The sequence below is a fragment of the Struthio camelus genome, chromosome 17, assembly GCF_040807025.1.
Source record: "Struthio camelus isolate bStrCam1 chromosome 17, bStrCam1.hap1, whole genome shotgun sequence".
Classification (NCBI taxonomy): domain Eukaryota; kingdom Metazoa; phylum Chordata; class Aves; order Struthioniformes; family Struthionidae; genus Struthio; species Struthio camelus.
This window is the reverse complement of record NC_090958.1, coordinates 7,095,054-7,109,017: the sequence shown is the minus strand read 5'-3', so window position 1 is coordinate 7,109,017 and position 13,964 is coordinate 7,095,054. Positions and strand designations below refer to the sequence as shown.

The 13,964-nt window shown below is 44.6% G+C and overlaps 1 protein-coding gene across 3 annotated transcripts in view; it reads left to right on the top strand.

Annotated features, from left to right (window-relative positions):
- TPCN1 (two pore segment channel 1) overlaps window positions 1-13,964 on the top strand; it is a 50,301-nt gene that overhangs the window by 19,795 nt on the left and 16,542 nt on the right. For all 3 annotated transcript variants that reach the window (XM_068911477.1, XM_068911476.1, XM_068911475.1), the window contains 12 exons: window positions 1,117-1,241; window positions 3,858-4,034; window positions 5,420-5,533; window positions 5,794-5,924; window positions 6,859-6,947; window positions 7,581-7,615; window positions 8,256-8,314; window positions 9,146-9,245; window positions 10,531-10,647; window positions 11,621-11,745; window positions 13,044-13,092; window positions 13,261-13,324. In XM_068911477.1, coding sequence (XP_068767578.1) covers window positions 1,117-1,241; window positions 3,858-4,034; window positions 5,420-5,533; window positions 5,794-5,924; window positions 6,859-6,947; window positions 7,581-7,615; window positions 8,256-8,314; window positions 9,146-9,245; window positions 10,531-10,647; window positions 11,621-11,745; window positions 13,044-13,092; window positions 13,261-13,324 — 1,185 coding nt within the window. The remainder of the gene's footprint in view (window positions 1-1,116; window positions 1,242-3,857; window positions 4,035-5,419; window positions 5,534-5,793; window positions 5,925-6,858; window positions 6,948-7,580; window positions 7,616-8,255; window positions 8,315-9,145; window positions 9,246-10,530; window positions 10,648-11,620; window positions 11,746-13,043; window positions 13,093-13,260; window positions 13,325-13,964) is intronic.

Genomic DNA, 13,964 nt, shown 5'->3' with positions numbered 1-13,964 from the left:
CAGGTCTCACTTCTGAGAACCGCTCAGTAGCGGATCCTGTAGGCAGTGTTGTACTAATAATTTCTGTGAGGTCTCTGTTTAGTGTTTTTTTTCTCCCATCAGAGATGCAAATTAAAAAATGCCATTCCAGAATAAGAAACCAAATGACAATCCCTCTATTTCTTTTTGAACAATAATATTTTTCATGTGTTCGATGTGTCTTCTATTGCACTGAAGCTGTAGAATAAAAAACCTAGTTTATATACATGTTCTACGTACCTTTCCCATGGGGAAGGGCATTATGTTTGTGTAACTATGTTTGGGAGAGTTTTTTTCTTTTTTCCGCAGTGCAAACTGGATGTTCTTTTAAACGGGGTTCTTAGTTATGAAATCTTGTACCTATGTTCAATAAAGCATTTTTACTGAGATGAAAAAAAGACACGCTATGTTCTTAGAAGTTTCAAAATAAACCTGTGGGATTTGGCAGAGAATTAATCTTGCTGTTTATTTTCATCAGAGGAATATTAGTAGTTACCTGTACCAAAAAAAGTTCTGCAAAGATGCAGTTTAATGACTGGAGAGGTCTGAAAAATCACACTTTCTACTGAAAATACTGTACTTCTACTACTAATACTCTACAGCTTCTGTACTTAAACGGATTCCCCTTACCTGTTGGTTGGAGGCTATACTCTGTTCTTCCATGCTGTCCTCTACCATTCAATGCAAAAAGGTGATGTTTTTTGGCAACCTCACTTTTATTTTGTGGGTTGGATGCCCTTGGAGACGTTCGACTGTTAGCTGCCTGTTTGTAGTTTGTCTGCGGAGAGTACGCTGTGAATGTGACAGCACAGAGCTCCTGAGTCAGGAGACCTGCTTATTTTATTAAATGGGATTCTGGCTCTTTTGATGATATTCTGGGAGCGTTCCTGCGTCAAAGTGCTTGGTTTGAGGGTGTCTCTGAAAAGCTTCTACGTGTGCAGAGATAGTTAGTCTGTGCACAAACTGTTGGTTTCTTGGGTGCTCTGCCACCTCTTGATGCTTGTCTCTGGTCCTCCTGTCTGGCTCATTTGCGTACTCCCTGATCAGTCTCAGTTTGCTTAATTGTAAATCAAATTTTCTCTTCTTGTACCGATGCAGATGGAGGTAGCTACGACGTCGTTAATGATGCATCCAGCCCTGCTGCAGGGGACTGCTGTGCGCAGCAAAGCTCTGCCCAGCACAACTGGGAAATGAACTACCAAGAGGCAGCAATCTACCTCCAGGTGAGCCTGGGTGTTTGGTGTATTATGTGAAAACGAACTGAAATTGTGTTCTTGAATATGAAAAACAAAGAGCTACGGTTCTGAGGTTGGAAAAGTGGTACTTTGCAAAGGAATCCTCTCAAAGAGCAGGGAGATGCTGGAAGTGCCTCCAGATGAGCTCTGGCAAGTCATTTGCGGGGAGTAATAGAAAAGGCTGGTGCTACCAGTCGTTCACCCTTCCTCCCCCCATCTCTGCCAGTGCCGGGACTGTACTGGTTGAGGGATTCCGGACATGTTCAGTTCTGCCACTCTGCCATGAGGATCTGCATAAACTGTCATTGATTTTTTCATTTCACCTCCTCAGTTGCTCTGGGGTGCAGGGTCAGGGCTCTGGGAGGCGTGTTGTGCTCCAGAAGTGCGGGTTCTAATCCTGTCTTGGCCGCAGATTTGGTGCGTGGCCCTGGGACGTTCGTTTAGCTTCAGTCAAGCCTTCTAGGCCGTGCAAGAAATGTAAGAGAAGTTGGAGCTTCTGATTTCTAGAGGAAGAGTGCATGCCATGATTAGACCTGAGCAGCTCAGAAGTGGAACGTAGCTGTCTTCTGTTTAAAAACAAACAAAACCAACCAACCAAAAAAAAAAACTCTATGTACGTACATCAGTAAAGTTTTATAACATTTTTGCGAAGATTGCTGAACAACTTTGGTGCGATGAATTAGCTACCAAAACTGAGCTTCTCCTAGAGCTGGCTGTCTGAAATTGTTGCTGGTTCCCTGACTGTCGTTCCTCCTTCTCTTTATTCCCTTTCAAAGGCTCTGCGGTGCAGCATGAGGTGAGCTGGACCCAGTCAGGGTTGTTGTCTAAGCCGCTGCAAGGTGATTGAAACCGTTCTTTCCTCCCTTCCCCTACCCCACAAGACTGATGCTCCTCTGACATTTTAAACCCTGGTAGGCTTGGACCTTGGTAATAACTTCAGCTCTCTTAGTTGTGTGCTAGAGCAGCACTGACGGTATAATGGTGACCCCAGCCCCTCCTGGGCTTTTGTTTAAACTCCTGATTATTGGAGATGCTCTGTAAAGGTTCATTGAGTTGCTGCAGTGTGTGGTAATGTACTCAGCAGGCTTGGCCCTTCAGATGCAGATTAGTCTTGCTGCTGCCTTGACCAGTGGTCGTAATGACAATGTCCTTGAAATAAAGTAGACATAACTTAAAGAGCATGCAGATTGTTTATTTGAACCAGTAGCTGCAGGCAAGAGCATCTTATCTAAATAAGAGGACTTTGCTGTCCAGCCACGTTTTGAATTGCTTGGTTACCAAGAGGCAGAATTTAAACTATTTTTCATTCTGCAAACGTGTTTTGTCAGGCGTGAATAAGAATGCCCTGCTGATCGAAGCTAGCTCTCTGTTTGAGTAGGGGGGCTTGTATTTTATGGAGCTCGCTGCTGGGTTTTGTCCTGCTTGCAGTCTGGCTCACTGTCCGGACAGTGCTTATGTTTGTTTTTAAACAGAATGTGAGCTTGCCTCTGAGATGACTTAAATGAGAAACATTTGAAACTCTCTTCTGTGTTAGTCTTGAGACTTCTTCACTTCTTAATGGGGATCCTGTTTCCTGATCTTGCTGTCCATTTGCAATCACAATTTTTCCTCTTTTATAGTAATAGTTTACTGTCCCTACAGTGGTTGCTTGCCTGGAAAGATGTTAATAAAAAAGCATTTGATGTGCATCTGAATGTCTCAGCTGGGGAAAAATGATCTCTTATGACAGCTTCCAAGAACCAACACGTTTTCTGTGAGTGACAAAAGCTACCTTGCTTAAGCTATCGGAGCAAGAAAGAGAAGAAGCTGTTGGATGGTTCTGCATGAAAAATCTTGTTTAAATTCTCACATAAGCTTCTCAACCTTGTTTAAATTCTCATGCAAGCTTTTAAACCGAACTAAGCTTTGTCCTAGAGGTAAAAATAGTAATGATGCAGCTGTTTTAAAATCAGTTGTAAGCAAACGGTTGAGCTGGAGTATCTGACCTTTTAATATTAATTAAGCTTTCTAGTTAAGGGGGAATGACTAATCAGCATGGACACTTGATAATTTTTCACGCAGTCCATTTTCTCACGTTCTTTCATTGTGCGTGTGCTCCAGAGCAGGTTCTCTCCCAGACGTTTTGCAAGGCCAAGATAAGGGGGAGCAACTGTCAGCCAGGTGCCTTAGAGCTTATCTGTGTGTTTTCAAGTTCTGTCCTAGAGCAGTTTAACCAAGGATGTCTATAAACACGTGGAAGTGACTGGAACTAAATGAAGCGCTGTGTTTGTGTTGAGGTGTTAACTGAAGTTTCTTTGCGTCCCTTTGTACACTCTTTCAGCACTCTCCCTTGTTTTGAAAAGACTCAAGGGTTTCTGAAGCTGGAGGCTGTAGATATTAATGAGATGCATTACTGAAATGCACTTACTTATGAACAGAAGGGGATATCCCACGTGTGTAGAATTCTTCAATGAACAGATCACCGTCAGGCTGTAAAGCAGGAATAGTCTGCTGGGAATTGTATCCAATCCTATAGGAGCCTGCGTGATGTTCAGGTGGAAAGCTCTGTTAGACTACCAAGAGTGAGTAATGCTGTTCTCTTCTTCTTTCTTCCTGCCGCCCTAGGAAGGAGAAAACAATGATAAGTTCTTCACTCACCCCAAGAATGCCAAAGCACTTGCTGCCTACCTCTTTGCACATAATCACCTTTTCTACCTAATGGAACTGAGCACAGCACTGCTTCTCCTGTTGCTGTCTCTCTGCGAGGCGCCAGCTGTTCCTATGCTCCGTCTTGGCATCTATGTAAGTGCTTGGGGCGAAATGAAGAAGTCTGCCTGTTTTTCAGGGGTGGGTGAGGGGAAAAAGAAGGCTAAGCATAGAGAAAGAGGGTAAGCAGTATTAGGAAGAACCATCTGGCTTGAGAGCAAGATATGTTACTTGGCTAGCCAGCAAAACGTCCTTTCTTTTTCATCTGATGTGCATGTAGACCAACAGTGAAAGTGACATTTACTTTGTTTTACCAAATGTGTGTAGTTCTTAAGTTTCTTCAGTGTTTGAGAAGAGTGTTTGGTTTTGCTTTTGCTTGAGATAACTCGGCAATCCATGTGCTTTGAAGGAGTGGTTTTAAAGTCATTGTCACAGCTGGTGCTGTTACCCCAGCACCACCACTGGTTCCCAGAATGCAAACAGTTTGCTGCTTGGCTTTTCGGCCAAGTTGCTAAACCTTCTTGTGTCCTCTGCTCAGAATGACACAGGGTTGTGAGGAATTCCTTTAATGTATGTGTGTGTTAAAGTAACTTGAAATTTCATGTCTAATCTTTACAAAATGCAGATTTAGAGAAGGGGCACCCAAACTGTAATACACATATCAGTCCGCTCCCATTTCATAATGTGCCACTGTCAGATACGGAGCTGTTGTTGCTGGTGGGAGAATCTATATCGGCTCTGGGAGCTGTTAATGGTACCCTAAGACGCGGCCAGGGGCTGTAGAAGAGTTGTACATCCTTGGGGTCAAGTGTTCCTCAAAATGAGTCAGGGCTGAATAACTGAATTTAAGCTTTGAGCTGTGGCTAAAGCTGAAGTTGAAAGGAAATACTCTGTCCTCCTCTTTGTGAGGCATTTGGCGTGTTCCAACAGAGAAGGGGTCTTTTCCAGCACCCCCAAAAGCTGTATTCTGTTCCTGGGCTTGATCAGGAGGCTGTCTTTAGTGTCCAGGACTTTTATTTCAAGAGAAGGCTCTTCTATACTTAAAACCTCTCTGCCCGGTAACTCTCGTTTTTGCAATTGACTAAAAAATTGCAGTCTTAAACTTTTAAAATATGTCTATTTGAGTTGCTGATCTCTTGTCTCTTTGATACATTCAAAACAACATAATAAAAAGTACATTTTTTTGATATGTTATTCAAGTTCAAAAGGTAACATGGATTTCTGGGAAATTCTGGACAGATACTGAACAGAGAAAAATGTTGTAGGCTTTAATAAAAGCACAAAGCAATAAATGCAGAAACTTTGAAAAACTGAGAGTGCCCTGCTAGCCTTAAGGGTAGCCTTGGGTTTCCTGGATGCTGCGGAGCGATACTCATATTGTTGTTAAACCCACGTGCCTCTTGGAGAAGGAAGGGTGGAAATCTGATGTGCTTGTGTTTGTAATCGGAAAGGCCAGCTTAAGCTTTGCTGTGTTGTAACAGGTCCATGCAACCCTGGAGCTGTTTGCATTAATTGTAGTGGTCTTTGAGCTCTCAATGAAGATGAGGTGGCTGGGCTTCCAAACTTTTATCAGACACAAAAGGACCATGGTGAAGGTAAGTTGCCTGATCGTCAGTGTTTCTCCTTCAGCGTCTTCAGGAATCAAAGACCGGAGTAACTACTGGGCTGTACAGTAATGGGGATAATTTAGGTGTGTGTCCCCACTGCCAAGCTATTTATGGGAGGTCTCTGAGCTCTGGGAGTAACCTCCTATTCTTAAAACACCCAAATAGGTGAGCGCTCAGTGAGAGCCTTGTCTTTCCCAAATGGAGACTTTAGACCTTCCCACCCCTTTTATTTATTTATTTATTTGCAGGCTAGCGTGCTGTTTGTACAGTTCATAGAGGCTATTGTGGTGTTGGTGCGCCAAACCTCACACGTCCGGATAACGAGAGCCCTGCGCTGTATCTTCTTGGTGGACTGCCGTTACTGTGGTGCAGTCAGAAGGTGAGTGGTTGGCTGGCTGGGTTTTCTGCAATCGTGCCTGAGAGGAGAGTGAAGGAAAAGCACTCTGGTTCTGCAGGCAGCTAGGGAAAATAAGTATTTTTCCTGTGCATTTCAGATGTCAGAAGTTTTGTGATTGGGACTGAAGCATACCCAGCATCTTGCCTATGTAGGGAAGTTTCATAAGTAGTAGCTTTGGATGTGCCACAGTACTCAGTACTTGTGTGGTACTGTCCTCAGCAGCGTAAGCTACCTCAGGGAGCACAACCCGTGAACGTGGCTGCATTGTTTCTGGCTCTGAAGTTACCTCTGTGATCCACTGCAATTTATAGACTAATGTCTTGAGTCTGGAGAAGGAAAGTGATGGGGTGACATCAGTATTGTTTGCTGTACCTGAGAGGTGATTGCAAAGGGAAGATAATAGCTTGAAAAGGATCTTAATTTACTTGGGGCCATGAAGCACTGTGGTGAGGATCAAGGCTCTGCAGAATGCATTTGACCCCGTTGATTTTAGGACTAGTGGCATTTGGATTTTTAGACATAGAATTTTGCTGCCCTAGTTACGGAGGCTAAAGCTTAATCAGTCGATCCACCTTCATTGTTAAGGTGGGATAAAAAGGCATATGAGAGGCTGGGATAGAAATAAAACCCGTGGGATAGGAACTGCGTTGCCGCAGTTTCCCCGAGGAGAAGGGAGAGAAGTCTCTCCACCTTCATCTTGCAGACAGGCTTCATCCTTCTTGCAGCAGCAGGAAGGATGGTGTGGTACAATGCCTGAGTTTTCTCCATATAAACACTGGAAGTAGGGGGAAGAAAGTCCTTCTCAAATCTGTTTTGTATGTCTTTGTTTTTATTTCCTCCATTTGGAGGGGAAGGCTTCATTCCTCTATGAAAGCACACGCAAGCCCTTGTTTAAGAATGTTTTTTTCTTTTTCAGAAACCTGCGACAGATCTTCCAGTCCCTTCCCCCGTTTATTGACATTCTCCTCCTCCTGCTTTTCTTCATGGTGATCTTTGCCATCCTGGGTGAGTTGTACTTGTGGAAGTTGAAGCTGTGATACTCCCAACCAGTTATTGTCTAAGAGCAACAAGAAAGAACCTGGATGAACGTAAAGTTGATCAGATTGAGTCCTGCCAGATTCTTCCACTTATCTCTCAGACAATTGTGGAAGAAGTCAGATACAGTTAAAGAAAGAACTAAACATTCTAGGAGCTGGAATTTGGTTTTGTGACAAAGGTCCCTTTGATTTTTGTGAAAGGATAGTTTGTGGTGTTTATAGATGTGGTTTCCAAGTTCTGTTTCCATGAACCATTCCTCAATTCAGTAAGTTCAGTCTGAACTCCTACGCACTCAAGTGTCTGTAGTGTACCTGCTATGGGCGCATCCTCAGACTATTCGCAAAAAGTTTATTTTCTGAAGGGATCAGTCAAATGCCAATGACAAGTATTAGCGAATCTGTATGGAGAGGGCCTTCCGCATACCCTCCCTCCTCATGGTATCAGAGGGGGCTTCATGGTTCTTTGTACAACCTGCTCTTTGGGAACTGAGACTTATCACTTTGTTATTTGAAATTAAATGCCTTTTTAACTTGTGTTCCTTTCCCCCTTTCTTTTCTTTTCTCTTCTCTGCCTCCTCCTCCTCCTCTTTTGCTTCTCTAGGTTTTTATTTGTTTTCTCCTAACCACTCGGATCCTGTAAGTAATTCTTTGAACTGAAACTCCAGTCCCATTTTGATCAGTTTAAGAATCAAATGTTTCTGTGTAGACATAGGTTGCTCCGATAGGAAGGTCAAGGAGGCTGGATTCTAACTGGTGCCAGCAATGAAAAGGGGCAGGGGCCATGACCGAGGAGGCCTCTTGACAGTGTTACCCTGGGTTAACACCTGCTGGGAAGGAAGACAGTAAATGAGACTTCCTCAAAGACAGGAACACCCAAAGGGTACATCAGTGTAGCTGTTCTTTGCTTTTAATGTCTTAATTCAGTCAAACATGCCACCCACAGCTGTCCCCAGGGGAAGTAGGTATCCGGATGAAAGCTTGGCCTTCTCAGGCTGTGACTCCCATGAAGTCGAGTAAGTGCTAGTTCCTACTGTTGTTGAGTCTGTCTATTGCTTACTGGGAGTAACTACTACAGAAATGTGCAGAGGAGCTTTTAATCGTTTTAACTCTTCACATGCCATATCTCTTAGGCCTCTAAAAAGGACCAGTGCCAAGTTATCCTTTCTCTAGCAGACATCAGGGAGTTGTAGAAGGGCCTGTGTTCTAGTGGGCTTCTTTTGCACAAAATAACTATGAAAGGCAGCTTGCATTTTTGTGGGTGTTTCTTTTCTTTCAGTACTTCAGTACCTTAGAGAACAGCCTCGTGAATCTCTTCGTGCTTTTGACCACTTCAAAGTAAGTTCATGCTTGTTCTAGCTTGGTCTTTCCCTTTCCCCCCAAAAGAAGTGTAGCAGGATCAAGGGTTTATTTGCAGCAGTGTTGGATCTCCAGATGTGGCCTCTTTTCTCTGCATGAGAGAGAGATTGCCTGGGTTAGCCTGCATGGGAAGAACTGGTACTTCATTTAATTTTAGGACACTGACCTCGGATGCAGAGTTCTCTCTAAGCTGCTCAGAGCGCTTCATCGCTATGCTGGCAATAAGAGGCGAGATGACTTTATTAGGCCTGGGCCCGAGCAGGGGAAGTTTCTGTTTGTGCTTCTTTGTCAGCGATAGTTTGCTGTTGTGAAGTAACTTCCGACTCCTCTGCTTCACTTTTCCTATCTAGAAAAAGTTGATAACACCACTAAGTAAATATTGGTTAGCTGTCAGAGAGAGCTCTGAGGGTTAGGAAATTGGAAAAATTAACCAAGAGTAACTCTTTGGTTGTCATTCTGTAATTCTCTTACCCCGAAGGACTGATGTAATTGTATTGCTACTGTGATGTATTGCTGTTATTGAAGCACAACCCTTAGCCATGTTGCAAATTCCCTTTGCCCATTTGGATTTCAGGATGTGCAAGGAACCTCCTTATTCATTTTTATTTTTTCGTCATGCTTCCACGTTCTGTCTGCTCACTGCTAGGCTCAGACTTCTGTGTCATAAGCAACTACATGTTTTGGAGAAACGTGCAGACCCACTAATGTGGGTGCACGCACACCTGGGACCTGTCTCTTGCTCTTGCCCACGTTTATAGAGTATAGCATGAGCTCTTTGGGTGCTTAAACTTGTGTCTTTTTGGGATACAGTTTCCCTGATGTGATGATGCCATCCTATGCCCGGAACCCCTGGTCCTGTGTCTTCTTCATAGTGTATCTCTCCATTGAGCTGTACTTCATTATGAACTTGGTGAGTCCCATATTAAAACACTTGACTTTTCTCTGCCTCCCTTTGGATTTCCTTGCCCGTCGGAGTCTTCCCCATCCCCAAGGGGGCTGTGTAACAGTCTGAGAACCTTTGGCAGAATACTAGAAATGGCAGCTTCGCTACAGATAGAAGCCTTTTAATGTTCATCCTGAGGACATGAACTAAATCACAGAAAACAGAATGATGCAAATGATCTTTTGATTTCTCTTGCATTAATATGCTGCTTGGAGTGACACACCCTGTTGCATGAAATTTATTGTCCTTCCCTATCTTAATTATTTATCATGAAATGGCATTTTATTATCTGAGCTTGCCTGAAATCCTTTGCAAATCAGTTTGAAAGGGATGGAATTGCTAAGCGTGACAGGAGTTGAATTGCAATAGCCCTGGCATTAACTCTGTGGTATGTCTCCACTTCCCTTGCCAGAGCTTGCAAATAGGACACTCTCCTTTTGTCTTTGCTTTATGTGGATGTCTGTGTATTAAACAACACAAAATTGGCAGTACAGCTGCCACCCTGCAAAGCTTAATGGTTCAGGTGCCCAGTGGGGTGTGCAAGGAGGTTTTGGAGTAATTGCAGTAGCGTTGCCCTGAACGTCATGGCCTCGGAGAGGCCGCAGCAGTCCTCTGTGAGCACGTGGCTGCTGTGCTGGCTCTGCTTCTTGACCTGCAGCCTCCTGGGCAGGGCCAAAACCGGCTCAGGTGGGATGTGGGTTGTGAAAGAGGGGTTCTCAAAAGAGCTGGGGAGTTCTGCAGGCCAAGAGGAGTGATTTCATGCTTCTAATGAGTTGGGATTTCAGTGCTGCTGTCCTAGATGGAGGCTTAGTTTTGATGTGTTTAGAGGTGGAAAGCTTCTCTGGAAGGATGACTCCAGAGAGTAGCCCTTAAAGCCTGCTTTCTAGGAAGAGATTGGAGCATTTTAACGAACCTTTTCATGCTGTATTTTGTTGGCATGTGTGCAGCTTAGCCTTAGCTCTTAAAGCTACTAATGAGTGTTAGGAGGTCAGATATATCTGGACCTCTTCAAAAAACTGAATCTGTGTGGGTGGGTGGTTGGTAATCCCTTTGTGCCCTTAGGGCCGATGGACCCTCATTAACGCCTTTCTGCTGCACATTAGTGTAGCACTTGGTAACATTCCTCCTTCAGGCGATGCCTCTCCTTGCTTCTCCAGACTAGATATTCCTGCCTGCTTGAGCAGCATTGGCTCAAGTGGCCACACAGTGTAAGGATCAAAGCTTGACTTTCTCTCCTGTCTTCTCTCTGCAGCTTCTGGCTGTTGTGTTCGACACTTTCAATGACATCGAAAAGAGGAAGTTTAAGTCCTTGCTGCTGCACAAGCGCACGGCCATACAGCACGCCTACCGCTTGCTTATTACCAAACAGGTACAGGCCCTGCAGGGAGGCTGAGATCAGCCTGGGGTGCGCAGCAGGAGGGGAGGCCTGCAATGCTGTAAGAACCCCAGTAGTCTGGAGTGTCCAGAGAGCATATCCTCCAAAAGATGATTTGTGACAGTCTGACTGCAATCATAATCACCAAGGGCTACTGTTTTTTCATTTGTGTGACTTGCTTTTATTTATTTCTGGAGAAAAACAAAGTAGTCCAAGTTTTAGCCCCATGTGAGGCTATGGAAGTGCTCTGATTAAAGGAAGGAAGCTTATCCTGCAGTGCATGCGATCCTGGATTTCTCTCTGCTTCAGCTTGGGTCACTTGAGGACTCACATCTCAAACACCAGTACTTAGAGGAGGTGTGGCTTATACATGTGAAGGTACAGTCACTAGGTACTGCATGAGCAGAAGGTGCAGAGGCAGAAGTAATTCACCTACAGACACGTTTTTTTTATGGGGCAGAGCACTGGGAAAGAGGGTTGGTTTCTTATTTAACTTCTGGAGTAGGAAGAGAAATAAGGCCTGAGAATAACTAACCTTCTTCCAGTAAATGAACTCGTGTTTAGGGCGCATTCATTATGAACTGTTCCTGGGGAATAGTTGATGGTCTGAAAGAAGTGCCAGTAATGGAGTCTGTTAGGCTGCCTACTAATTTCCCAAGGAGAGTGGCTGAACTGTGTTGCTTGGGGTGTCTGGTTGGACAGCTGTCTCAGGATAGCAAAACAGGGAGCAATCCTGCATTCGTTGGAGGGACCTTCTGCCAGGAAAGCTTTCTGATGTCTGTGCTCTGGGATAAACTCAATATGTTAAAGTAATAGCTTAGGGTACTTTTGGGGCTTAGTTATAATGGCATCTTAGGGTGATGTAGAAATCCTGCTTAAAACAAATTCGGAGTGAGAATTAAATACTCTAGCCTATATGTGCTTCTGCCTCATGTCACTGCTTATGGCATCATTCCCTTGTTTCTAGAGGCCGTCTGGAATTTCCTTCAAGCACTTTGAAGGGCTGTTGCGGTTTTACAAGCCTCGGATGTGTGCCAGAGAGCGGTATCTCACTTTCAAAGCACTGAATCAAAGCAATACTACTTTAGTCAGGTAGGATGGTCTTGCTGCTGCACCCAGAGCAGGGATGCTGCTTCACTCTCTGAAGCGGAGCTGTACCTTGGAGAGGATGGCTGGGTTTATGGAAGGAATCTCGTCTGGAATGGGAGTAGAGTTTTGTGCTTGAAAGGCTTTGTGCTGGGGAAGCAAGGAGCTTTGTGGTGGGGGTGACCTGAGAATTGAGCTTGTTCTGCGGAAGTGATGGAGTTCCTGCGTGCCCTCTTGTGGATACAAGGCTCTGCTGGCAGCCGCCAGGCAGCCTCGGTTTCCCACCTCTCCTGTCAGAAGAGAGGAGCAGGAAATTGAGGAAGAGCGTTAGAGCCTGCAAGGAGCATTTCTTCACACAGTGCAGCCTCGCAGCTTAACAAGTTCTTGTTTCTCCAGCAGCTGGCTGTGTCCCCCAGGGTTTTGTTAATTAAAATCTGGTTCTGCTGGTGCTTTCAAGACTGTCATCCTCTGTGTTATGAGGCAGAGAAGTACCATTCTGGTGGGTGGGTGAGGCTAGCTCCAGCCAGCATGGGAAGCAGAGGGAATTGGAGCAAGAGGCCTGCTCTTCCCTCTCCTTTGTTCTGGCCACAGACAGGCTTGGAGTGAATGTCTCCGACGAAACTGGGGCCAGTGCTGCTGCTTAAAGTCAAGTGCCATGGAGCAATGGTGAACGTGGCGTAAGGAGAAAGACTGAGTTCTTAAATTTAGGTACCTAATGACACCAGTCCCGGTCTGAGAATTTCAGCCTTCTCATTTTCAGACACCTAAAACCTGGTACAGGCCTGACCCCAAGCACCTAGATACAGTCACTCATGTTTTATGAGCATGCGGGATTCTTTGCTTTCATGTCCTCCTTCAAAATTCATTTTTACCTTTAAAAGCAAACGTGCAAAGATGGTAGAAAAGGACCATATGAGTGATTAAGACAGTCCAAGACTTCTTTATGGAGAATTGTATGGTCTCTGTCCTTTGGAGGCTGCTATCTAAGCCTGAGGTCTTTCCTTGTTGTGGTAAAACTCTGGAGTTCAGTGGAGTCAGCATTTCGTCTGGAGGCAGAGGGGTAACGATCTCTGTTAGGTCCTGTTAGAGAAAGACAGTGGCCTCTGTACTCTATTCAGGACATTGCCAGCCAGTAACCTTTGTCCAGGCCAGGAAGAGCTCGGTGCTGAGTTTTCCACTGTGGTCGCAGTTCTGAAAAGGAGTTAACAATTTCCAGGGACTCTCAGCTGATTGTACTTGACAAGGACAATTAAGGATATAATCAACTTTAAGGTTCTAATCAGATGCTTCTTTCTATTTTGCAGCCTAAAGGATTTTTACAATTTCTATGAAGTTGTTGGCTTAAAATGGAAGGTAAGTATTTGTTGGGTGGGGAAGAGGGGAAGTGTGTGTGGGAGGGGAGGGAAAGCAAAGGAGGCCGGTGATTAGTGAGAAAGGGGTTGAGAAACAAAGGCAATCTAAAAGACATGCATGTATGCATGTAGCGCTGACTTCCTCTGATCGAGGCTGTTCCGTTTCCAGGCAAAACGAAATCGTGAGCACTGGTTTGATGACCTTCCCCGGACAGCGTTCCTTATTTTTAAAGGTAACGTGCTGTGTTTTAATGACAGCATGTACTCAACCAGTCTGAAAAGCATTTCTTCACAAAGACAAGGCCTTCTGAAGGGACTTTTTCTTTGTATGTCCCTGTGCCCAAATGTCCCTGGTAAACAGTGAGAAAGGCCTACTGACCAACTCGCTTTGTACTCAGAGCTTCCAAGGCTCTGAGTCTCCAAGGGAGATTTGTCATGTAAATACTCCCTGTGCTCTGACCCAAAAAACAACTTTCATAAAGTAAGAGACCTCTTGGCAGATACTCTGCAATGAACCAGATTCAGAGGTCACGGAGGGCTGTATTCCTTGTTCGGCACAGAGGTTAGCTGGGGTTATGTGCTTGCTGAATCTGGCAGAGTTTATAGGTTTGTTTCTCTGTACCCCAGGCGGCAACTCACAGCAGTGACTGTGCAGTGGATTTGTGTTTTCACAGAAGCTGCTAGGCTTCCTAGTCCCAGGATGTGATTGCAGCGCTCATACAGGTCAAGTGCAGCTGCTAAGGAGAGGGAAAGAGATCAGAAATATCCATCAGGGTAATCTGTCTTGCAAATGTGACTTATCTCCCATGTCGCAAGTTTCCTGACTGAACATAAACATTCAGAAAAATAAGAACTTATCTGCAATTTCTTTTT